At 42.8% G+C, this 27,897-nt stretch overlaps 1 protein-coding gene and 1 pseudogene across 3 annotated transcripts in view; one reads left to right on the forward strand and one right to left on the reverse strand.

The window, feature by feature from the left end:
* Positions 1-11,973: 11,973 nt before the first annotated feature.
* On the forward strand, positions 11,974-26,538 carry LOC146021218 (fibrinogen-like protein 1-like protein pseudogene; annotated as a pseudogene).
* The window catches only part of LOC146020482 (uncharacterized), a 35,415-nt gene continuing 33,205 nt past the window's right edge, over positions 25,688-27,897 (reverse strand). For all 3 annotated transcript variants that reach the window (XM_083153656.1, XM_083153654.1, XM_083153655.1), the window contains one exon: positions 25,688-27,167. In XM_083153656.1, coding sequence (XP_083009782.1) covers positions 27,130-27,167 — 38 coding nt within the window. In that variant the 3' untranslated portion in view covers positions 25,688-27,129. The remainder of the gene's footprint in view (positions 27,168-27,897) is intronic.

The raw sequence follows: 27,897 nt of genomic DNA on the forward strand, positions 1-27,897 counted from the left end.
TAAAAGAGAGAATGACGAGGGTAGGTCCGGGAGAGGCATAAATTCTTAAATGGTGTAGTTGCCTGAATAGGTGCTGCAGGTGTGCGCAAGCCTAAAAGGAAGTGCTTAACCTGGAGATATCTCTAAATTTCTTTATTTGGTAAATCCCAGTAAGTTTGTATATCAGGTAAACTGAATATGCCGAGGAGCCCCATAGTTGGCCCACCATCAGATACCTTTATATTGCCAAAAATGAAACAGCAAAGACTGAATACCTGGCAGGAACTCTGGATTATTGAATAGTGGCATGAGTGGTAATGGGGACGGTGAGAGGAGGGGTTGACAACATAGGAGACGCCAGCAAGCAAAGGTAGGTCCAACAAGCGGGTGTTGAACCAAGGGGATGTTAGTTAACCAAGGGACTGAGTGAAGTAATGGGACCGCGGGTAGTTTCATATCAACCCACTGTTTTCTATCAAGCTTATGACTCCATTCCATTACTTTATTGATAAGTACCGCTTGGTAGTATGAAAGGAAATGTGGCAATTGAAGTCCTCCTTGATGCTTTCTTCTATATAGAACTTCATGCTGAAATCTGGGTTTACGCCCTGCCCAAATAAAATCCATAATCTTGCTTTGGAGAGCAGAAAAACCAAGATCTGGGGATAGGTATCGGAGTTTGAAGGAGATACAGGATTCTGGGTAATATATTCTACTCTGCCTATCCATGATAATTGTTTCCCATCCCAGAGAATAAAGTCCGCCTGAAGCCTGGTCAGTAAGGGAGGAAAATTGGACTGAAATATTTGGGAGAGTTCCCTATTTAAAAGTATTCCTAGCTATTTTAACTGTGTAGGATGCCACTTAAAGGGGGAAATGGTTAAGAGGACCTGCAAACTCACCTGGTTTAATGTTGGGTTTATTGTCACAGATTTGGCTAAGTTAACCTTAAAGTTTGAGAGGGATGCAAACCGTCTAAATTTCATTAGGAGGTTGGGTATAGAAGTCAACGGGTGAGAAATGACCGCAAGAAGGTCATCTGCAAAAGAGTGAATTTATGTTCTCTATTACCCACAACTATTCCCATGATATTATCATTCTGTTGAATGGCCCTCAATACACAACACAAACATCAATGGAGATAAAGGGCACTCCTGACGAGTGCCATTTGTAATAGGAATCAAGTCTGAAAGAACCCCATTGACAGGAACCCGAGCCGAAGGCCTACTGTACAAAGCATGAATTCTCTGAAAGGCCACAGGCCCCAGTCCCATATGCTCTAAATCTCCTAAGTGAAAATCCCTATCTACCCTGTCAAACACCTTCTCTGCATCGGTCGAGAGCAAAATAGGAGAATCATAGTGAGAAGCAAAATTATTCAAATCTAGGACTTTAGTGGTATTGTCCGTGGCCTCGCGACCAGGAACAAATCCCACAAATTTGGAAGTAATACCTTCAACTGATTTGCCATTAATTTAGCAAAAATCTTCACGTCAGCGTTCAACAAGGAGATGGGTCTATAATTAGCAACTGGGTCAGGTCTTTGCCCTCTTTAGGAATTATTAAAATATGGGCAAGCAGAGACTGAGGGGAGAAATGAGTATGGTCCAATATCTGATTGAAAGCTCTAAGCATTAAAGGTGATAAGACATCCCTTAAAATTTTAAAATATGCAATGGAGAGGCCATCAGGGCTTAATCTCCTAACTCTAGGTATGGACTTAAGTGCTTCCTCTAATTCCAGGGGAGTAAAGGGAGCCTCTAATTGTGCAGCCTCCTTCCAAAGAGAAGGGAAGTTAATCTCCTCCAGATATGCTCTAAGCAGAGCCTTCCTTGAGTCAATTATCTCAGACCCAGTTGAGTTTTGCAAATGATACAACTGGGGAAAAAAAACAGAGAAACCGCTCTCTTTTATTAGGAAGAAAGGAAAGTGTGTGGCGCGCAGTTATTAGCAGCTGGCAGGGGGTGGTCAGTCCCCCAAAATTTTTTTTAACAAGAAATGGTATGCCAGCGCTGGCTGTGAACAATGAGTTGTAGACGGTTCTCTTAAAAATAAATGTATTAACTCTAATAATATAAAACATAAAAAGCAATATAATATAACTATGACAATGCAAAACACAATATATAAAAATTAATAAATAAACCTATTAGTTTGTCACATCTGTGACATCATTTGTGGTATATCAATAAAAAGGATATTTCCATGGAATGAGTCACTCATTAATAAAAGCTGGGTAAGGATGTTTGTATATTACCATTGTTATGATCCTCATGAATTTTGGAAAATGTTGTAGAGGATGAATAAAGTTTTTTTGTTTGCTGTAAAAAGGATAACAATCCCCCAATTGAATGTCTCTGCATAAAACAGATTATTATTATTATTAGATTTTTATTTATAAGGCGCCACAAGTGGTACGCAGCGCCGTACATATAGAACACATTATAACAGTACAGGGTATACAGAACTTGACATAACAGAGACAGAAAAACAAAAACAGAGCACAATGATGCCCCCTTTCCCACTGCAGCTAATAAAACTGTAAATTGCCGATTTTCAGTGCAATTTACCGTTTAAGGCTGCAGTGGGAAAGTGCCAGATTTGAAATACCGTTTAAAGCTAAATGGTATTTCAACCCGTTTTTAAAGCAGAGTCCTACACGTTAAAATAACGTTTAAGAGGCAGTGGGAATGCCTCTTAAACGTTATTTAGCCTCCAGGCAGTCCCAGTGCCTGATGAGACCTAGTAGTTCTCCCTTTGTGGGTAGGACTATGAAGAAAATGGTACTTGTTTCCTAGAAGGGCGCCCACGATTTTGATCTTAGGCATCGCAAGTAAAAAAATCGCGTCGGTAGCATCGCATGCTGACAAAAATCGCATGCGATGCGACCGACGCGATTACCGCGATTTTACATAGGGAACAATGTTAAATGGCCCACAGACCCCAAATACCCACCCTGAAGTGTGAAATGCCCCCCCCCCCAATTGTTAACGCCACCCCACGATCAACGTCAACCCGAAGCGTGCCCACGAGGGGCGGCGGTACGCGTCCTCCAACCTTTTCACACCCCCACTATCCATGTCGGCATGGAGTTGAGAATAGAAAGTGTGGCGAGCGCAGCGAGCCACCGAGCCCGAAGCGTGGCGAGCGCAGCGAGCCCCGCGAGGGGCCACGGATTACTTAACATGTAGTTAAGTAATCCGTGTGCGCTCGCCACGCTTCGGGCTCGGTGGCTCGCTGCGCTCGCCACACTTTCTATTCTCAACTCCATGCCGACATGGATAGTGGGGGTATGAAAAGGTTGGAGGACGCGTACCGCCGCCCCTCGTGGGCACGCTTCGGGTTGACGTTGATCGTGGGGTGGCGTTAACAATTGGGGGGGGCATTTAACATTGTTCCCTATGTGAAATCGGGTCAATTGGGACATTTAACATTGTTCCCTATGTGAAATCGGGTCAATTGGGACATTTAACATTGTTCCCTATGTAAAATCGCGTTGGTCGCATCGCATGTCATTATAATGGCATGCGATGTACATGCGATGCCCGCGATGGGCGCCCTTTTAGGAAACAAGTACCAAGAAAATTCTCAAACACAAACAACTTAGGTAAGAGCATACCTGCTGGGGGGGGGGGGGGGGAGAGACTCAGAGAGGCAAGAGACAGAGGAAGACAAAAGAAAGAGAAAAAAAACCCCACAGAGAATAAAAAACATCTGAACAAAAAAGCATAACCCAATAATATAAGAGGGAAAAGTGTGAACAACAAAAACACTGCACATGGAAAGGAAGTAGCCTTGCTTCCACCTCTCGGTCCGGGACCAATTCCTGCGGTGCAATCGGGGCAACTTTAAGAGAGCAGATCCACCACCCTCAACATTTAGAAAATATGTAAAGTTAATAGTTTGCATACCTAACTAACTAGAAAAATAATCTATTATTACATATCTAGGTCCGAAAAAAGAGAACCCATGGAAAACCAATTTAACCTTAGACATACAGTTTGTATCAGTATTTGTATTAAAGATAACTACCCTACCTATCTACCTCAGTGCTCATCTACCTACCAAACATCAAGAACATAATTAACCCCCAAAAAAGTACCAACCCAGGAGCAAAGGCATCAAATCTCATCTTAAGATGCTGCATCTTCCTGGGTCCCGCATCCCATGGTGTTCCATTCACACCAAGTACGTGTGGCCGGGAGACCAATGAAGAATGCTTAAGTATCAGCTGGAGAGTGCGTCCCACCATTAACCAGGAGAGTTCCCATAAAAAGTTCAAACCCTACACTTAAATGGGCCGGTATGGGACTAGTACTCGAAACACCATATGCATGAAATCTTTGTCATATACTGTATGTACTCCAGTAGAAAAACATAGAGAATTCACAGCTGGAGAGGATGGTGAAGAGCAAGACTAAGACGATTTAGGTTCTGAGACGATGAAGAGGTTCAACATGCGGAGCTTCGGGAGGAGATAGTCGTGAACGGACAGATAGCCACTCAGGAAGTCAAATAATGTCGAACTCCAAGGATATCTTCTAAAGGATAAATTGAACATGCTAGTGTTTCCAAATACGTCCACCCTAGATACGCATTCATGTCCATATATATATACGATTTAAGTCACACCAAGAGGCATGACTCATGATAACGAGTAAAGTCGGGAACATTCAACCCACCTTTCAGTTTAGGAAGCACAACTCTAGAACGTGCCATTTTAGGAGAATGGGACAAGGAAACAATGTTAGTTCATAATAGCATGACATTTAAATATTTATTTCCCTGTCTTAGTTTTAAAACACGATTGTTATTATGAATATGTGATGCGCAATTCTTACAATAAAAATGTATATATTTTTTTAACAGAATAGGGAGAGCAGAGAGTTGAAAGAGACTAGGAGAGAGAGATTAATAGGAAGGGCATCTGTTTTGGATGTATTGAGTTTATAATAAGAGGCTTCACTATACCTATCCAAAAGAGCATGTACAGTAACTGAGGGAGAGTACAGGTAAAAATGAGGAAATCATCGTCAAATAAACATAATTTATAGTAAGTGGGCCAATACGCACACAAGTGAATCTTGCATCCAGACAGTTCTTGGCAGCTAAAGGGTTAATGCTAACACAAAAAATTAGCGGGGAGAGTAGACAGACCTGCCAGGTGCCATTAGATATAGGGAAGGGCTATGACAGAAAGCAGAGAGCAGAGGGTAAACTATTTAAAACAATATAGGTTACAATATTTGGCCAAATCTAGAAAAATACTTCACGCATAGATATAGCCAATTCAAACTATCTAAAGCCTTCTCTGCATCAGAAGATAGCAAAAGAAGGCCGTGGTCATTAGAGAGTGAAAATAATAAGTTAAATAGGTACTTGTGAGTTATCCGGGCTCCCGATTTTTTGATTGTATGCCTTAAGTTAAGGCATACAATCCGATGCGATGCGATACGATATCGCATCGCATCGCATCCGACCATCGGATGCGATGACCCGATTTTTCCATAGGAATCAATGTTAAAATGATTCCTATGGAAAAAGGGGTCCTTTTCATACCCCTACTATCCAAGTGGGCATGGAGTTGGATATAAACCTGTGGCGAGCGTAGCGAGCCACCGAGCCCGAAGCGTGGCGAGCGAAGCGAGCCCCGCGAGGGGACGGTATTCCGTGTCCCCTCGCGGGGCTCGCTACGCTCGCCACGCTTCGGGCTCGGTGGCTCGCTACGCTCGCCACAGGTTTATATCCAACTCCATGCCCACTTGGATAGTAGGGGTATGAAAAGGACCCCTTTTTCCCATTGAATTCCATGTTAAAATGGACTCAGTCCATTTTAACATTGATTCCTATGGAAAAATCGGGTCATCGCATCGCATCGCATCCGATGGTCGCATGCGATGCGATGCGATGTCCCGATCCGACCCGATTTTAAAATCGGACGCCCGGATAACTCACAAGTACCGTTAAATATTGGCGAGCCAGAGAATAATGAGAGCAGTAGTGGGGCATAAAATGATAAATCTCTTACTGCGATAGAAAATGTCAAATCATTTGATCATCTGCCTGTTATTGAAGTCCAAATAGTGATCTTTGCCATAGAGCAGTAAAATGGCCCTACTCTGGTAAAAGCTAGTAGCCAAGTGACTAAGAAAGTGGAATATATTGTGGGACAATTGGTAGTTCTCAATGCATAAACAAGAATGGTATTAGACCTAGCTCATAGGGGCGCGTTTATCAACATAGTGCGATGACGGCGCAGTGGCATCGCCGGACATCGCATTCCGCCTGGATGTATGATTAGAAGGGCGCAGGGACAGGGCTCCGAAAGGAGCCCGTCCCTGCGAAGCCCTGACCCGGACGCCGGGGGGTCTGCTCATGCGCGGTTATGCGCTGACCCCCGCAGACCCCTCTGACCGCACTGTCCCGCTCGGCAGTGCGATCCCGCAGCCATAGGCTACATTGGGCTATTGCCATCCCAGAATGGTGAAAGCCCGCGGATGCGAAGCCAGGCTGCCCGATGTTAATACATCGGGCAGCTTCGCATCCCCCATAGAAACTTATGGGGGATGCGGCCGGTGGCGGTACAGGGGGGATCGCAGCAGGGATCGGAGATTCCTGCTGGGTCCGCCTTTGATACAATTAGGAGATACTTAATATTTGCGGCTAAACCCCGAAAACGGGTGTTTTCGGGGATTTAGCCACAAATATGGTTTGATAAATGGTACACATGTAGTCACAGAACTACAGATCACTTATAAAAAAGAAAAAAAAACACAGGATTTTACAGAGCTTTTTCTGCCCCTGTCTCCATAAAGATATGAAGTTGTGCATCCTGCCCTGAATGTCACTATCATTCTCCAAGGCTACATTTAAAAGTCTGCTTGACCCATTACCTTTTGTTGAGGTATTATTGAGTTTTGGTTTGTTGAGCTTTGGCTTTGCTTGGACCTCTAATAAAATCTGCCTGGGCCATCCATATATTTCGGTGATAATGGATTATGAAACTAGATACCCAGAAGTGATACTATTGTGCAATATGTCCACAAAAATAATTGCTAGAGAACTAATACATATCTTTAGCTGGTTGGGAATACCTAAGGACCGAGGTACCCCATGTACGTAAAAAGAATGAATCCGCCTGTTTAATACCCCTTTTCCACTAGCAACCTGCAATTTGTACCCAGTATCGATGCCGGGTTGGACCTGAGTTGAAGACACATGTCCGCTACATTGCTAACCAATAATTTGTTGGATCAGCCCCGTTTATACTTAACCCAAGTAAGGCCTGTTTGTTTCCCCTACAGATTACATAAGAAAAGGCCTTTTTAAAGGGCTTTACCAAGGGGGGAGGTCACAAAACAGGGTCACTATTACCCAAAAAGGCCACCATTAAAGAAAACATTTCCTGATTAAAGAAGAGACCACAAATATTTCTTTGAAAAAGTTTGTGCTTTTATTTTAGTCCCAAATATTCAATATGAAACCTTTTCAAAAGTGTCTTCACACAAGACATGTAAAACGTTTATGAAAACTGTTGTTTGCAGTATACTGTAGCCATTGGTGTACCTAGACATGTAAAAAGTGCACATAAACATGTACAAAATGCACTTAAAAATGCCTGTCACAACGGGTTGTTGTGGATCCACTGGGGGTGGTGGCTCTGATATGGATGGGAGAGGCGGAGAAAGTATCGCTGGTCGGATATACTGCCTTCGCATATGAGAAGTCCTCTAGGAGTTTGGCGAAACTCCCAATCAGAGGTGTGGATTCTAACTGGGTGGCGGTCTTCGCCAGGGATCCCCGCAAGGGAATTTGGACTCTGTTGCGTCCACCCAGCAGGTCGCAGCCCTCTAACGGAAGCTTCCTAGGGGAGCTGAAGTACAGGCTGGAGCCGGATGGTATCGGTACTTGAAGGTACTGTATGATGAGTGCAGGAACCAGACACTGGGAACCCACTGCCACGGCGAAGCTTCAGACGGTAGCTTGGTGGGACTCAAATATAACGGAACTCAGGAAACACTCTCGGTGATATAACGGAACTCAGGAGGCACACTCGGCAATATAACGGAACTCAGGAGGCACACTCAGCAATATAACGGAACTCAGGAGGCACACTCGGCAATATAACGGAACTCAGGAGGCACACTCGGTAATATAATGGAACTTAGGGGGCACAATCGGCAATATACAAGTAGAGTCAGGCTTTGCAGGCAAACGGAGTGCAACAGAGAAATACTGTGCAGCTGAGTGTCAGCTGAAAACTGACCTAAGTCAGGCAGAAGTATCAGCACTAAGGGACAGGCAGACCTGCCTTTTATCCCTCCCAGGTTGTGATGTCACAGGGCCCAACCTCCAACAGAGGTTATATCAAGTCCTGCCTCTTCAGGCTGAGATGCCACATCCAAGATGGCGGCGCCCATCCTGGGAGCTGGCCACGGGGATCGCCGGACCCCTGGGGGGATAGCCACCAGCCCTGGAGCCAGAGGGGACAGCGGGGATCTGCAGGGAGACCCGGCGGCAGAGCAATGACGTCAGCGCCCGTCTCGGTGAGTAAGAGACGCGGCGCAATGCTCTGTAGTGACAATGCCCCAGAAGCTCCAAACAGCTCTGTTTTTCAAATATACTGCTTTGGGAATGTTTCCACTACCCCTAAACCCAGGTGCAAACCGGGTCCAACCCTGATCATTGCCTAAGTTGGATTGCCAGGGAATCCAACCAGGGTTGTTTGACATGGGAGCATTTCCACTAGCACAAAACCCGGGAAGATGCACGTCCCCGCTGAAATGACTGGGTTATTTCTGCTAGTAGAAAAGGGGTATAAATTGACTTACTACATAACCTACCTGTACGACCCCCAGACGGATGGGTTAGTGGACAAGTTTAGCAAAATCTTAAAAACATGTTAACAAAGTTTCCACTACCCCTAAACCCATGAGAGATGTGAACACTGACAACTGTCATAACATCTGCTTTGTACCCATCTACAATTATGAAAATGTGCTACTACTGATGTTACAGAACTATTGATTATTTGAGTCATGTTTTATTGAATTTTTATTGTGAATATCAATATCATATCAAACTATTTTTTTTCTAAGGGGTACTTAATATTATTTTAGTTCTATTGTCACCCTTGCGCCCTCTGATAATTCTTTATCTTTCCTCCACATCCCTTACTAACATGAGGGACTATCTAGAGGTGCTGCAACCCCCCCACCTTGTCCCTAAGTGTATTGTAGTGGTCTAAGGACCTTATTCTTGTCCGTTCATTAGTGAATATGCGTTCGCATGAGGGCGATGTTTAGCGTCTGCGAATGGATAAGGAAGAATAGACCCTGTCAGGCATTTGAACATTCTGGATTCCAATGTTGGTATACTGTCACTCTGCCGGAGTCTCTTCGTGCATTGCAGAGAACACTATGGGCAAGATGTATCAAGCTTCAAAAAGTGATAAAATGGAGAGTGATGAACAGCCAGCCAATCAGCTGGGCAGGAACCTCACAACCCCTGATTGGAAACTCCATAGTTGCAGGTTCCATTATTTTACCAGCTGCATACACCACTGTTTTTCTTGCCATCTGCAGTGTGAGGCAAAAGCCCCATACACACTAGAGCAGGGGTTCTCAAACTCGGTCCTCAGGACCCCACACCGGTCACATTTCCCAGGTTGCCCAGCAGGTGCACATGTGCCTTCATTACTCATTGACACATTTTAAAAGATCCACAGGTGGAGCTAATTATTTCACTTATGATTCTGTGAGGAGACCTGCAAAACATGCACTGTGTGGGGTTCTGAGGACTGAGTTTTAGAACCTGTGCACTAGATGATAACGTTTACGAACTATATTGTCAAGGATTTTTTCTGAACTCCTGAACCAAATACACACGCCAACCAAGTATACACGCTGAACAATATTGTTAATGATATCCTTCAGTGATGTCATCGGGTCCCCACTCTGTACATGCAGCCGTTCAAGGCGGACTGCGTGGGGGATTAGTAGCTCTGTGGGGAGGTTCTAATGAGGAGTCGTGGGGGGTGCGTACTCTAGGGTAGCTGCTTGTGGATACCACCGATAATCTGGAACAGTGGATGCCGGGTTCTCGTGGTGTACCTGCAGTATAAAATAACAAACTGTTCATAGTATTGGTTCAGTATGTTTGTCCACTGGAAACTGTAATAGTAATACTCAGGCTAATAATACTATATATATCACAAATTGTAAAGTACTTCAGAGTATGCTAAATTCTACAGTATATAAATGTGAAATGCATTAAGCCAGTAGTTTCCAAACTGGGTGTTGTGGCACCTGGGGGTGTAGCAGGGAACTTGCAGAGGTGCTACAGGGCCAAAGCAAATTACTTATGGTAAATGTGAGCCAAAATCAGTGCCGGTGGCAAACACAAGCAGGCCCCTCTGAGTGTCCCCCACCACATAACTGGTCCTTTGAGTGACAGTGAAGTTAAATTTACTAAATGTAATACTTGTGACTGAGTTTATCAATAAGTAACATTTGGCCTAGGGTTTTTGTGAAACACATACTGATACTCCATATCATTATCTACATTTTGCCCAATACTTTAAGTGATGGCAGAACAGAGTATTCTATTTCCATCCAACAGCTGTTTCAAAGACTGATAAAGTTATCACATTTTTATATGAAGACATTAAAATACTATTTCAACACCTATTTTAATATGACACAAACCCTCTTAAAATGTTACTGCAATTTCATGTTTAATATGTTTATATGTTAAATGTTAATATGTTTATATTGGTTTTGTAAACAGTTTAATGCAGAGCTAGATCACATGTACCAGCTGCTGATGACATACAAATGAAAGTTAATAAATGATCCTGTGATGAAAGTACCTAGTATAAAAGTAACATGCTTTAAGTATCATGGGTTTTTTGAGCCTGGACATCTGCGGAGGTGAGTTCCAAATTTCCATAACTGGGAGCCCTGCCCCATTGTGGTCCACTGCTCATCTAGAGATCAGGTTCTAAATTGTGCACTGGAATTATACATGTTTTGCATTATACTGCAAATAATTGCGGTGTAGTTTCCACAAACTATATTGCTGTTCTAGTACACTATCATGCATGCACTAACAAAATTCACTATATAGCAATATGTACACACACACACACACACACACACACACACACACACACACACGTATGTGTATATATATATATATATATATATATATATATATAAACCATAAGATAAGACCGCACTCCATCCAGCATATACATCTTCTAGGGTGACATCCAGAACACATAGGAGTCCATTTATATAGAAAAAAAAGGACGCACTCTCCAGTATATAAATGCAAGTAAAAGAGCTGTGTATTTTAGCAATACAAAAAGATAGTAAAGATGTACTCAACGTTTCTGTCCCATAAGGACCTTCATCAGGAGTTCTGCAACCAATCAATTAAAGCACAGCATGGGCCAAGCATTGGCTGTAGGATCCTGCTGCTTGGCCCATGCTGTGCTTTAATTGATTGGTTGCAGAACTCCTGATGAAGGTCCTTATGGGACAGAAACGTTGAGTACATCTTTACTATCTTTTTGTATTGCTAAAATACACAGCTCTTTTACTTGCATTTATATACTGGAGAGTGCGTCCTTTTTTTCTATATATATATATATATATATATATATATATATATATATATATATATACATACACACACACACACACACAACATGCACTGTCTACTAGTTGCCAAGCAGACAAGACTGATCACAACCTTAAAAATGGGCCCCTATCACTGCAGTCCCCCAGTGGGCCCCTCATGCCTCAAACCGACACTAACTAAGAGTTATTTTTGACATGTGAAATAAAACTCAATCTTGTTTCTAGGATGACAAATATGCTGGGTTCAGTGGTGTGGACGTTTTTTTTTTATTTCAAACTATTGGTGATATTGGCTGCTGAGGTACAAGATACCAGCAAAGATGTATTCTCAAAAATAGTCAATATCGACATGATCAATCAAACCACTGAAATCATAAACCTCAATGATCTACGGCAAAGAAAAGGTAAGAGATTGCACCTTTAGTCAAACAAGGCCTCCTGTGGGTTTAGCCTAAAGTGGATGATATACACTGATCTACAGATTGCTTTTAAGAGCTCTGTAGAGGGAGTGAGTTTAGCGAAAGTCTCCACCGATTTAAAATTCTAAAGGGGGAACAGTATCAAGTCATTGAAAGAGTGGAGTAGTTGCCTACAGAACCAAATCAGCTTCTAGCTACAGTAGCATTTATCAAGTACAATCTATGAAATGATACGTAGAAGCTGATTAGATGCTACAAGCAACTTCTCCACTCTTTAGAAGGATTAATGCATCTCGCCCAAAACGCTACTTAATATGTTCATTTAGTTTACTCTCCTGTCAGTCCTGTCTGGTGATCAGTTTCTCCTCATTGATTCAAAATGATTTCAGCTGCAGTTTTCCTCATACCTCCCAACTTTCTTTAACTGAAGGATACAATCTTTGTGGGCCACAGGGCCGGTGCTAGGGTGTCTGGCGCCCTCCTGCAAACTAAAATTTTGCGCCCTCCCTTTCATAGTCCATAAAGGGACAATTTGTTAGAGTACCCTTCCCCAGGATTGCAATGGATGACAAATGTTTGTGTGTAAGTATTTGGAATAAAAACTGAATTTTTACCATGATATATGTGTGTGTGTGTGTGTGTGTGTGTGTGTGTGTGTGTGTGTGTGTGTAAATCCACTCCCAAATTAAATAGATGAATATAGACAGGCAGATATATAAATAATAAATATAACAAGTTGATAAACCTAGCTGCGCTCACAGGAGCAGCTACAATAGACAAAATCAAGTATGTTTCACCTAGCACATATATCCTAAATACAAAAATCTCATGAACTCCCTTCCAGTGTTCACTTATTTATCAAAAATGGGTAAAGAGGAAAGTTACTTAAAACACTGAAACTTAAATATTGGTGCTGATAATTCCACATGCATTGCCAGGTGTCACAGTGTATCGTATACATATGACCTGTGCTGCCCGGATGGTAACAGTATACTCCTATATCTTAAGTAACTGAAATAAAACAGAAATACAAAGTGCAATACAGTAATGTAAAAAAAAAGGTGGACTGGTGGATATTATTGCCCTATAACCCTTAGCTGGTTGAAAATAGGCCTTAAAGGTGTATCTTTCCAATCTGATGTACGGCGTGAACTGGAACCACACGATAGGAGACACTGCCAGAGGGAACTATTTTCACCTAGCTAAGGGTGATTGCAATAGTATTCACCAGTCCATTTTTTTTACTTTACTGTATTGCACTATACAGTATATTTCTGTTTTATTTCAGTTACTTAAGATATATGTGAGTATATTTTTAGCATCCGGGCAGCACAGGTCTTTACGTAACCTTCCTGTTTCCCCCTTTTTTTAAAATAACTGAGCACTATTGCCACCCATACACGGTGCGATGGGGCGGTGGGATGAGATTCGTGCTCCCGCGCACATCACATGGCACAGCACATGAAGTATGTGCTGCAGGTACTTTTTGAACTAGATTGCATCGCATCTAGTTCAAAACGTGCGGTGCAAGAGCCCATTGTATGTGTTTTGAAATAGATGCAATGTAATATAGTTTAAAATGCATGGTGCACATCGCACCGTGTATGGGCAGCATATGAGGGGGTTCATCAGATAGTTAAATAAATAAACAGACTGCCAGATATTAGACAGATAGACATACAGAGATAGATGATAGAGAGAGAGAGAAATGATAGATAGATTGATAGATAGATACAGAGATAGAGAGTGGAGTAGTTGCCTACAGAACCAAATCAGCTTCTAGCTACAGTAGCATTTATCAAGTACAATCTATGAAATGATACGTAGAAGCTGATTAGATGCTACAAGCAACTTCTCCACTCTTTAGAAGGATTAATGCATCTCGCCCAAAACGCTACTTAATATGTTCATTTAGTTTACTCTCCTGTCAGTCCTGTCTGGTGATCAGTTTCTCCTCATTGATTCAAAATGATTTCAGCTGCAGTTTTCCTCATACCTCCCAACTTTCTTTAACTGAAGGATACAATCTTTGTGGGCCACAGGGCCGGTGCTAGGGTGTCTGGCGCCCTCCTGCAAACTAAAATTTTGCGCCCTCCCTTTCATAGTCCATAAAGGGACAATTTGTTAGAGTACCCTTCCCCAGGATTGCAATGGATGACAAATGTTTGTGTGTAAGTATTTGGAATAAAAACTGTATTTTTACCATGATATATGTGTGTGTGTGTGTGTGTGTGTGTGTGTGTGTGTGTGTGTGTGTGTGTGTAAATCCACTCCCAAATTAAATAGATGAATATAGACAGGCAGATATATAAATAATAAATATAACAAGTTGATAAACCTAGCTGCGCTCACAGGAGCAGCTACAATAGACAAAATCAAGTATGTTTCACCTAGCACATATATCCTAAATACAAAAATCTCATGAACTCCCTTCCAGTGTTCACTTATTTATCAAAAATGGGTAAAGAGGAAAGTTACTTAAAACACTGAAACTTAAATATTGGTGCTGATAATTCCACATGCATTGCCAGGTGTCACAGTGTATCGTATACATATGACCTGTGCTGCCCGGATGGTAACAGTATACTCCTATATCTTAAGTAACTGAAATAAAACAGAAATACAAAGTGCAATACAGTAATGTAAAAAAAAAGGTGGACTGGTGGATATTATTGCCCTATAACCCTTAGCTGGTTGAAAATAGGCCTTAAAGGTGTATCTTTCCAATCTGATGTACGGCGTGAACTGGAACCACACGATAGGAGACACTGCCAGAGGGAACTATTTTCACCTAGCTAAGGGTGATTGCAATAGTATTCACCAGTCCATTTTTTTTACTTTACTGTATTGCACTATACAGTATATTTCTGTTTTATTTCAGTTACTTAAGATATATGTGAGTATATTTTTAGCATCCGGGCAGCACAGGTCTTTACGTAACCTTCCTGTTTCCCCCTTTTTTTTAAATAACTGAGCACTATTGCCACCCATACACGGTGCGATGGGGCGGTGGGATGAGATTCGTGCTCCCGCGCACATCACATGGCACAGCACATGAAGTATGTGCTGCAGGTACTTTTTGAACTAGATTGCATTGCATCTAGTTCAAAACGTGCGGTGCAAGAGCCCATTGTATGTGTTTTGAAATAGATGCAATGTAATATAGTTTAAAATGCATGGTGCACATCGCACCGTGTATGGGCAGCATATGAGGGGGTTCATCAGATAGTTAAATAAATAAACAGACTGCCAGATATTAGACAGATAGACATACAGAGATAGATGATAGAGAGAGAGAGAAATGATAGATAGATTGATAGATAGATACAGAGATAGAGAAATAGACAAATACAGAGGGCCAGATGTATCAAGCTTCAGAAAGTGATAATGAGAGTGATAAACAGCCAGTCAATCAGCTCCTACCTGTCATGATAGAGGCTGGGTTTGAAAAATGACAGGTAGGAGCTGATTGAGAGAGAGAGAGAGAGAGAGAGAGAGAGAGAGAGAGAGAGAGAGAGAGAGAGAGAGAGAGAGAGAGAGAGAGAGAAAGAAAGAAAGAAAGAAAGAAAGATAGATAGATAGATAGAAAGATAGATAGATTCAGACAGAGATAAATATAAGTATGGAGAGACAGAGAGAGAGACAGAGAGAGACAGAGACAGAGACAGAGAGAGAGAGAGAGAGAGAGAAAGAGAGAGAGAGAGAGAGAGAGAGACAGGGATAAAGATATATGGAGAGACAGAGAGAGAGACACAGGGATAAAGATATATGGAGAGAGAGAGAGAGAGAGACACAGACAGACAGACAGATTTCGATATAGACAGATAGATTGAGATGATAGATATATAGATAGATAGATAAATAAATAGATAGATAAATAGATGCAAATAAAAACAAACTCACTCAGCCAGCTCCTCTGTAGGCTCCCCGGCCATCTCTCTCATGCAGAGGTCCACACTGAGATGGGGGCATCTAGTGGCTCCTGCCAGCACTGCAGTTAGCAGTAACCCCGAAGCCTCCTCCGACACTCACCCTTCCCCGCGTGCAGGTGGGTGCTTCTTGTTGCCGACGCCGCTGTCTGTCAGACAGTGTCACAGGCAGCGGCAGCCAACAGGAGCAGGGTGCAGAGCAGGGAGAGTGCCTCTGCTGGATGGCGCCTCCCTGCTTTGCATCCCTTGCTGAGCGGTTTCTGCCGGCCCTGGTGGGCCAGATGCACTAAGCTTCAAAAGTGATAAAATGGAGATAAATAACTAACCTGCCTGACATTTTTCAAACACAGTCTGTGACATGGCAGGTAGGAGCTGATTGGCTGTCAGTTTATCACTCTCCATTTTATCACTTTTTAAGCTTAGTGCATCTGAGCCTGTGAGTGCCAGATGCCTTGTTGTAATGGAAGTGGCCACACGGGCAACACTGTGCCCACAAGAAAGCCTCCTGTTTGGCATGATGCTAGGCATGCTTTCAGTCATAGGTGCCGATTTATGTTTTTGCTGGTGGGTGCTCAAGCCAAAAATATAGGGGAGTGGCTTCATGGGAAATGGGCGTGGCCACAAAATATTACTGCTTTATATTACGCAGCACAGTTGTCTCCAATATTCAAATTATGGCAACAGTGCCAAATACATAAATGCCCACACAGTACCTGTGGCAGCGACAAGGGAAGGGGATTGCAGTGGGACATGGGCGTGTTGGCCGCTGCTGAGCGGGTGGGTGCCCATCAATTTCTGTGGGTGCTTAGGCCCTCAAGCACCCACAGAATCGGAACCTATGCTTTCAGTCCCACTTTTCAGTTAACAGACACCCTGTCCTACCAAAATTGGGACAGCTGGGAGGTATGGATCCTGGAATTCATGTGTTGCCTGTGACTACTATGTACAGCTAATGTTATTTCAGGGACCTAGTTACAGTTAAGGAGCTACAAACCATGAACAGCAAAGCACAGCTGTAAATAAAAATTTAATAATAGGTCCTTTGATATACAGATTTTTAAACAGATCCATGGTAATGGGAATACTGATATATACTATATAGCTATATAATTGCTCTACAGAAATTATACAGTATTATGCATTACTCACGCAAATACCAAAACATCTCCATTTGCATATAGAAAGGGTGTTTACTGTACATAATTGTCTGAATATTTTTCAGTACTTGTCAACAGAAATCACATTAAGCTCCTCCTCTGCCTGCTGGACTGCATCCCTGGACTCGTACAGTCTAATAACTGTTGCAATATGGCAGAGTAAAGATGGGATAAGATGTGATTGGTTTGCCACAGTGCAATTTTTGAAAATACAAGATGGCCATGACAGGCCAATAGCGTCATGTCACTGCCCTGCCCCCTTGCATCAACTAATGTTAACCAGAGTGAAGCCAGTGAGGCATTCCAATGGTGGTGGAGGATTGACGAAGAGCTTATGAAGATGCAAGATGTCTGGAAGTCCCAGATGGGTGGTGGCCTTTCAGGTCTTTTGCAGGACATATGCAAGAACACTGCGCGGAAGTCCTGGGGGAGGCAGCGGCCATGCAAAAGAGCTTAAAGGCCTCTGCCTACCAGCTGGAGAGCTCAGAAGGCACATGGATCTCCAGTGGGGGATTGCAGGATAGCAGCAGTAGTGTAGTGTGTGCAATGAGAGGGGTGCAAGATAGCGGTGGTAGTGTTGTATATGGGAGTAGGGGTGCAGGGTAGCAGTAGCATTGTGTGTGTGGATGGGGGTGCAGGGTATCAGCGTAGGTTTGTGGGGGACCTTTATTGGGAGGAGTTTCCACTTCCTGAAAAATCCCAAGCTTGGGCTGACTAGTTGGGCAGGGTTATTGCTTTGGCCAGGGTATCCTTTGAAGCGTGACCCCTGCCTATGGCATTATCCTGCTAGTAAAAGCTTGGTGCTGTTTAATGGAAATACAGGGATCCCATCTAATTCCATCTCCATAATTTGTGTGAAATTTCTGATTGTTTAAGAAGCCTTACTTAAGAAGCCTACAGGACCCTGTACCCTGAGGACGAGCATAAGCTCGAAACACTTGTGTCGGTGTTGGACCATTATGCAATAAAGCATTTGAAAATTCTTCCCAGTCTCTAAATACTGCCAACGCTGTACACTATATATATATATATATATATATATACATGGCTATTTTTGGGCTGGAACGCCCCGGAACGCCGTTCCTGAACCTCTTTTGCAAAATGACGTCATCAGGAACGGCGTTCCGGGACCTCTGTGGTCTGCCCATCAGTCTCCACCATCTTCGCCGCTGTCATATGGCTTCCCTTCGGCAGCCTTCCACCACACGGGCACAGAAAAGGTGAGGTGATCCATCTGTTTGTCTGTATGTCATATATTGCTGGTCACGCTTCCCCTTGCAGTCTACATATAAGGTTCACTACACATCAGGGACCCAGCTGCTACTATGCACACACTGAATCATCATCATCATCATCTGGGAGTAGCATTTTCCTTTTGTTTTCTCTCCCTTTCCCCTTATTCCTTATTACTCTCTCCTCTCTTTCTCACTCTCCTGTTTTCCCTATACCTTCTCTCTCACTCTCCCATTTATGCCTATTCCTTCTCTCTCACTGTCTCCTTCTCTCCCTCTTGCTATCTTCCCTCCTCTCTCCCCTTTTTTCACCTTCCTCTGTCTACTCTCTCTCCCTTCATCCTCTGTGCTCCCCCATTCTCCTTACTCCCTTCACTCACTCTCATTGCTCCCTACACTCACCTCACTGCTCCCTACGCCCACCCACTCTTGCTGCTCCAAACACCTGCCCTCACTGCTCCCTACACTCACTCTCACTGTGATGAGGGCAATTTAAGGGCACCAAACTGCAACTATATCTTGCCCCCCCAACCTAAAAACATGTGTATCTCGCAACATGGGAGCATATGTGTATCTGGCACTGTGGGGACATATGTGTATCTGGCACGGCACTATTGGGGGCATATATGTATCTGCCACTATTGGGGGCATATGTGTATCTGGCACTGCACTATTGGGGGCATATGTGTATCTGGCACTATTTGGGGCATGTGTGTATCTGGCACTGCACTATTGGGGGCATATGTGTGGCACCCCCATTTTCATTTGCTACGCCCCATGTTGCATGTGGCCGATCCCAATTTTTGCGTATGCCTTTGCCACCGCTGAATATTTTTTTAGACTTACACTACTGGCTTGTTTATCTGGTACGGCTGGGGGGCATTGTGTATTATATGGCATTACTAGTGGCATTATGTGTATATATGGCACTTCTGTGGGCATTGTGTATATAAAGCACTACTGAGGGCATTATGTGTTTTAAAAAAGTTAATGCAACAATTGATGCCCCACCCCTTTGGTAGCTCCACCCATATCACTGCCCACTTTCTGCCCCGCCCACAGTTCACGAACCTGTTTTCCTACAAAAATAGCGCTGTGTGTATGTATGTATATATATATATATATATATATATATATATATATATATATATATATATATATACATATACATATACATATACAACTCCACTTCTGCCGGCACTCCGTTACAATGGTGGTGCAGCTTGCTTCAGGTGCCCGAATGTGATGCATATACCTCCAATCCTGGTCACAGGAATAAACGGCACTCTGAAGACTGGTTAAATGATAAACATGTATTTTCAAAACATGCCATGTTTTGAAAATACATGTTTATCATTTAACCAGTCTTCAGAGTGCCGTTTATTCCTGTGACCAGGATTGGAGGTATATATATATATATATATATATATATATATATATATATATATACTGCGTGTTTAGCCGGCACTCACAATGTGAGGTCCAATTTATGCTGACCCGGTGCCTTCCAATGGGAACCCACAGGTCCTGGTACAAGGTATAGGAATGAGGCGGCACTCTCGGATTTGAAAAAGCATGTAACGTGCTTTTTATTTATACAAAAATAAATAAATAGCACGTTTCACGCTTTTTTCAAATCCGAGAGTGCCACCTCATTCCTATACCATATATATATATATACACACAGGGGCTGGCTGGCAACTTTTAGCCTGGGGGGCAAGTCCAGAGCACCGGCCCATAAGTAACAGCGCATCGTTAAATTGAGGTTTTTCGTTTAAAAAATATGTATTAATAATAAAAAAAAAACACCACAGGCTGCTCACCTGTATAATATCAGGACACCACAGGCTACTCCCCCTGTCTTCTAATAATAACAGGACACCACAGGCTGCTCCCCCTGTATAATAATAATGCCATGACACCACAGGCTGCTCCCCCTGTATAATAATTTATTATACAGGGGGAGCAGCCTGTGGTGTCATGGCATTATTATTATACATATACAGGGGGAGCAGCCTGTGGTGTCATGGCATTATTATTATACAGGGGAAGCAGTCTGTGGTGTCATGACATTAATTTTATTATACAGGTAGAGCGGCCTGTGGTGTCATGGCATTTTTATTAATAATAATGCCATGACACCGCAGGCTGCTCCCCCTGCATAATAACAGGAGGACACAACAGGCTGCTCCCCCTGTATAATAATAATGCCATGACACCACAGGCCGCTCTCCCTGTATAACAAAATGAATGCCATGACACCACAGGCTGCTACCCCTGTATAATAATAATGCAATGACACTACAGGCCGCTCTCCCTGTATAATAAAATGAATGCCATGACACCACAGGCTGCTCCCCCTGTATAATAATAATAATAATGCCATGACACCACAGGCTGCTCTCTCTGTATAATAATTTAGGGAGCAGCCTGTGGTGTCATGGCATTATTATTATACAGGGGGAGCAGCCTGTGGTGTCATGGCATTATTATTATACAGGGGGAGCAGCCTGTGGTGTCATGGCATTATTATTATACAGGGGGAGCAGCCTGTGGTGTCATGACATTAATTTAAAATGGCATGACACCACAGGCTGCTCCCCCTGCATAATAATAGGAGGACACAACAGTCTGCTCCCCCTGAACACATTAAAAGGAGGACACCTCAGGAAACCGCAGATTTTTTTTTTTTGTGAGTTCCTCACCTGCTGCTGCGGCTCCCAGCCTCTGTTTCCTGCGGCCACAGTCCCCGATTCCCTGTCCACTCCAGTCCTCCGTCTGCCTGCCTGCTGCTCCTAGTCCTACTTCCTTCCAGACGCATGGTCTGGCGGCGTCATCGTCATGACGTTCAGTCCACACCCAGCGTCTGTCACCTCCGGGCAGCAGAGGGAACAAGCTGCCGGGCCCTCCTCCACATAGCCCTGGAGGCCGGCGGCCATGTTCCTGTAGCCGCGGGCATATTTTAAAAGCCTACAGGAACATGGCCGCCGAAAGTGGAGCAAAAGGTGAGGCGGCAGCGGCCCACAGCCCTCCTGTTAGACCGGCCTGGGGGGCACATGGCACTCTGCCCCCGGCCCAGCCCGCCCCTGTATATATATATATATATATATATATATAAATGCATTGATCAATTCATGAACCAAATCTCCACTATTTATTATCAGTTAATTTAGTGTGTGCAGAGCCCCTACAATGTCTGTTGAAACAATGTGGTCACAAGCCATAGGGCACCCCAAAACTAGGAAAGGTAAGTGCCGATGTTAAGTGTATATAATATATATATATATATATATATATATATATATATATATATATATATGTATGTAAAAAAGCTAGAGAAACAAAGCACTCAATGAGCAAATATGTTATAGAATATTTACTTATTTCTATATGCTCATATACATTGAGGTTAAAAGATATCTGCTTGCCAGCCACGTATAAAACAGGATCACAGCATACACTCCATATAGCTGTAACTCGATAACCTAGGCTAAGTAGCACACCGCCGGTCTGCAAACCAAATGCTGGAGCCGCCAAGGAAATTCGTACAGAGCACCCGCTGGATCACAAGTGGAAGGAAGACGTCACCACGTCAGACCATCAAGAAGCCACGCCCAACATGTTTTGTCACTGGAATGGACTTTGTCAGGAGGTGTGGTTACGTCAGGTAAGTATCGGGTTTAAATACTATTGATTCCTTTGCAGGTGACTTCACTTTACATTAATTGGCAATTTTCAAACAAGGCCGGCAAGCCCACAATATAACAACAATTATAAAGCAATTACAACTTCATAAAAAAATAATTTGGCAAGCTAATCTCCTGACAGTACCGACATATGTTTATAACGTTTATTGACTATATCATCAACGATATTTATATATATAAAAAATATATACAGAATTGGGGGTTTGACTCTGAATTGCGTTAAATGTTATATGCAGCACCACCAAAATTCCTCCTGTTAGTGAGAAACAACAGACAAATACAACAGAAAGAGTGATTGGGGTGAGCAACCTAATACATAAAATGCACCTCCCAGTTTAACTTAAATTAAAATCAGAAATACATTCTGGAGATCATTTCCATGTGTCCAATGTTGGGTGTATTCGCAATGATTATGCACAGTCCGGTTTAAGATGAATAATATTTTTATTGCACAAAATACCCGACGCGTTTTGTCACTACGACTTCATCAGGGGTAAAACTGGGAATGGTACGGGTTGCCGTTGATAGTGGGGTGACGTTAACAATGGGGGGCCATTTAACATAGTAATCACCCATCAGGGTGGGTGTACAATTTAAAATCGTGTCTGGGGGGTGCATTTAACATTGTAATCAGGCATCAGGGTGCCTGTACAATGTAATATCAGGTATAATCGCGTCGCATCACATCGCATGCCACTAGTTAAGGCATGAAATGCGACACAATATTAAAATTGTACACTCGTCCCGGGAAAGGCTCAAAATCGGGTGCAATCACATCGCATGCCTTAACTAGTGGCATGCGATGCGATATATCGGGCGCCCAGATAATACACAAGTACCCAAGGACAGATAAATTTAGTGGTACAGGTAACCCTATGTTAAATTTTAAAGATCAAATTTTTGTATGGATGTTTCATAGTGTAACTAGTTAGTATGTAGCTACAGGTAACACAACTGGTACACCAAAAAAAGCTGACCAAGATGCGTTCAAACCTTCAAAATCATACCCAAGTGTGATAATAATTAGGTATATGGGCAATTCACCAAGTCACATGTGCAGGGCTGCCGCTAGAGATTTTGGGGCCCTGGACTGATTTTTAGTCCCTCTCCCCGTGCACACACACACACACCCCAGCTAACGCCTGCCCCCCCCCCCCCCAACCACACAAAGTCTATAAGCTTTAAAGCTTGTAAGCTTACTGTCGATTTGATGCTGGTAGGCTACCAGCATCTCCCCAGACAGCGGCAGCACTCCAGTCCGCAGGCTTCAGAGTCCACACATCGATGGAACCTTGCCTCTTTCTTATGTGCAGCCTGCACGCCCAGCCAGTTACTGAGCCGCAGGCTGCAGTTTTATCCGCTATTGGCCAGCTGAGCCAAAGGTTCCTGTGGCCGCGGCGGTCAATCAGGGGTGCAGGGAGCGCAGCTACAGCGCCGCAGATCGGATCGTAGTAGAGATCCAATCTGTGGCGAGAATAACTGCCCTGAGCCTTTAGAGAGGCAGGGCCCAGGAGAGCTGTACCGACAGCACGGAGGCATGTTGACACCCTGTCGGCTCACGCGATTCACGTGGAACGCAGATGCGTTCCAGCATACCGAGCAATATCTGAAATAATCAGTGGCCAAACCAGGAATATGCCACTTAGTGGTGAATACGATCATTTACGGGTTAGTTTGGATTGCTGCTACTGTAAGCACATATCCGTATCCTAAGAAGTATGCAGTGACCCATGAAACACATAACACAAAACACATAATACTCTGGAAAATTTAACTGACACAATCCAATTAGATGTTACCTTTTCATAATAGTTTTTTTTTTTGGAAAATAAAATATTTTTGGTATATATATATATATATATATATATATATATATATATATATATATATATATATATATATATATATATCTTAGTCAATACATTTACTGTCACTTTTACAACTATTGGTCCTAAAGACAGTAACATTGGTATTAAATATTGATGCTTCTAACTAACCTTTGCTTACTAATTTGCTTTTTCCATGGTTACTCACAAGGGGATTCTGGATTTTCGATACAATCACAGTGGCAACAAAATGGTCTATATTACCTTTGTTTAGACGAATGGTCTGGGTTGTGTTTTTTTCCAAAAATTCTGTTGCACTATCTAGGATTTTATACAGAAAAGCACATTTTAAGAAGACCGAAACACAAAACACAAGGTGTATACCCATCTCTAGTCTAGGGAAAAAAATGTGCAGAGACTGTCACTGTATCATCTTGAAATACTGACACTAATAGTTGCCTGGATGTCTCATGATCAATGGTTATACCACACACAGCCTGGCAGCCATTGATGATGATGATTACCATGTATGGCTGTGTGTAGTACAAATTTTGTACCACACACAGCCAAATATGGTAATCATCATCATCATCATCATCATCAATGGCTGCCAGGCTTTGTACCGTACTAGCAGGATACATTATCAATGGTACTTGTGTAATAGCACGGCGCCCGGCTACGCTACGTTTTCAGCATAGGCTAAGCTACGCTGTCAGTGTAGCCCAACGGCTGCCTAGCGTGGTTAGCGTAGTGACTTGGTGGCAGCCAGGCGTCCATGGCTCTGTCCCTGGCATCCATGGCAAGCCTAGTGAGCATCTCAGAAACACAAGTGCATCACAGAAATACAAGCATTTACATTTCTATGGAAGGCCCCTGCCTGCGTAACCCAGGTACTTAAGCAGGCTTGGATCTCCATATATTGGCTCGCACTGAGCGTGACATCACGTAGCTATTGCGGACCACTATCAAAATGGACCGGACACGCCTGCATTGTTCTGACCATGCCCACCCAATGCTGCGTTGTTTGGGTAGGAAACGGGTAGGACCCTGCTTTATTACCGTTTCGAAATACCAGTTCAATAGAACCGGTAAATTCACTCTGCAACTTTCAGACTGCACAAATTACCATTTTAAAACGGTAAAAAAATGGCAAAATAACGGGTAAAAAGTGCGGTCTGAAAGGGGCATTAGTAAAAACTAGCTAAAGAAGGGTGAAGTACTGTATGTTTCTGTGTTTTGATGAAGTCAGTATTCTATAAAACAAACTTTTTTTTTTGCCACAAAAGCCTCCATAGCCCAGTTGTGGAAATAAGCAGAAATCCCCAATATATTAGCGATTGAAAATAAAGTACATAAACACTTTGTCTTTGAAACATCGGATGGCAATGGATCCACACTGACCTCTTCTATGCACACGAGGTGGCTTAAGTGGCCCATATATAGGGAAAACTCAGGCCGCCCCAGTACACGATATAGTCCGGTCAATTTATCTTCCCTTAGATCTCCTAGCTCGAGCTCATGTACCTCTGCCACGTAATTGATCTTCCTACTACTATGTAGTGCATTATTAAATTGATGATGTTGCATTGTATACCTGATGTATCCCCTTCCCCAATCCCTCTCCACCCAGTCTTTCTTCTTTTTTGTACCCCCCCCCCCCCCTCTAACAGCTTTCATACGTGGTTAATATTACCATATGTTGTTACCTTATCAAAAAAAATTCTCAATAAAAATTTAATGTGGAAAAAAAACAAAAAAACTTTTCAAACAGAGCTTCAAGGTCATGCCGAACACTGAATTCAAATGCCTTATTTTATTATATCTGGAAATACACTGTTACTGTTTAATATTTCTACAATTCTTTACAAACACCATTTTTCTCCCAGTCTTTTTCACCAGGGACTGCGATGAACTTTACCAATTGGGACACAGGAAGAGTGGTGTTTATGTGATTCGCCCAGATGGCTCCCCTTATCTGGTGGTTCAGTGCTACATGTATGATTGTGGGGGATGGACAGTCATTCAGAGAAACCGATTTGACACTTTAATTACATGGAGCGAATCTTACACAGCCTATGAATATGGCTTTGGGAACATTGAACAAGAACACTATCTTGGTAACCATTATATTAATTTACTAACTGTTCAGAAGTGGAATAAAGTCAGGTTCCTCCTGGTCGATCCCCAAAATAAGACCAGACATGCAGACTATGACAGCTTTCATTTGACCAATGCTACTGACAAGTACCGGATGAGGCTTGGGATATACGATGGCGATGCTGGGGACTCCTTGTCTTCAGGTGACCTGAAAAACCTACATGATAATATGAGGTTCTCCACATATGATAATGACAATGATCGACTGTATAATAAAAACTGTGCTGATGAATATGGAGGTGGCTGGTGGTATGATTCCTGCTATGATGTCCAACTAAACAAGAAAGATGGACTTCACTGGAAAACACTTTGTGACCATAATTGCAGGAGCTCAATCATTCTAATTAAACCCATTCACATGTATTGTAACAGGGTATAAACAGCCTGTATCTGTGCTCAGCAGTCAAAAACCTACATGATAAATTCTCCACACCCTATTTCCTATTTGCAACAGTCTGGGAAAATCTTCAGATTCTCCTATGCATTACTCTGGCTACAGCTTGCTATAGTTGCACTAGATGTTAACCAATTACATGTGTATAACTGAATGATAAATAAACAGCAATGTGTTAAAAGAGTGTCTCATCATTTTTACATTACTACAAAGAGATTGCAAAGTCTTATGGCAGAGCCATGTACATCTCAAGAAACTGGTTTATATAGAGCAAGTCAAGACCCATCAAAATCTATATGCCTCCTCTAACAGGTGCAAAACATGCACTTGGTAACAGGAACACAGTATGGGCTGTTACAATCCGCCTCCAGCGGATCGGTGTAAATGTGCAGTTTACATATTCTGTTTGTAGCTTGTATGTTTTCCCTGGATCTGTACTCCGGGTTTTGTGGATCCAGCTCCCTGGGTTTCTTGCATACCTTGCTTCTTGGGTGTGGCTGCACTGAAGGTTATTTAGTTAGTTTCTCAGCACGCAGACCCTGCTGGTTATAGTTCTGTTTGGTTCTTTATGCAGTTTTGTTTGTCAATGTTCCTGCTCCAGAGTGTTCCCGGTCCCAGCGCCTTGTATCCAGTGTCCTGTGTTCCAGCTTTGTTTATGCCTCAGTCAGCGTGTTCCTGGTCGCCTCAGTCCTCAGTGCCTACTTTGTCCAGCCTGCAGTGTCCTTGCCAGACCGTAAAAGAGAAAAAAGAAATCAGTTTACTCAGATGCACTCCTCATCCACCACGTCTCCAAATGACTTCTTTATAAAATAAAATATGTCATACCTTTATTAGTGTTTCTTATAAATATCACAAGTTTAAAAGTTCACAGGCCATCACTTACTCTTGGCAATTGTAAATTTTTATTAATTATCTGTTGACCTGGTAGTAAGTTCCACAGAGAGAGAGGGTGCAAATGCACTATGCTATAATTACATTATAATATAATATATAATAAGAGGTTGTTGGTATATCATTGGCCAGTGATATTGGCCTTCCCACCAATCGTCCAGGTCACCTCTTGTCGAGCAGGTCCCTAACACTCTGGGGTCACCACCTGGGACGCAGGGAACCCTGAAACATGATCCAGCCAAGGACCCCCCCAGGGCATCACAATAAAGAATAGGGATAGTAAAGTGGTGAAATTATAAGAATGGAGGTCCCTACTATATGTCTGAAGGTAGAGAGTATGTGAAATAAAAAGTGCATACATAAATAATAGACATACAGGATATAAAAAGTGACTGTGTATTTAAGTTGTGATGCCCTGAGACAGTCCAGCCAGAGCAGCCCGGGGCCCAGATGCCAACCCCAAATTTTCTGACACTATGCACAAATAAATAGGACTTACTTGGAATTATGCCTCTGTCTCATTGCAGTCCATGCTGGTTCCCTGCTTAAAAACATAGAGGG

This window comes from Crinia signifera, chromosome 7, assembly GCF_055691185.1.
Source record: "Crinia signifera chromosome 7, ASM5569118v1, whole genome shotgun sequence".
NCBI classification, from domain to species: domain Eukaryota; kingdom Metazoa; phylum Chordata; class Amphibia; order Anura; family Myobatrachidae; genus Crinia; species Crinia signifera.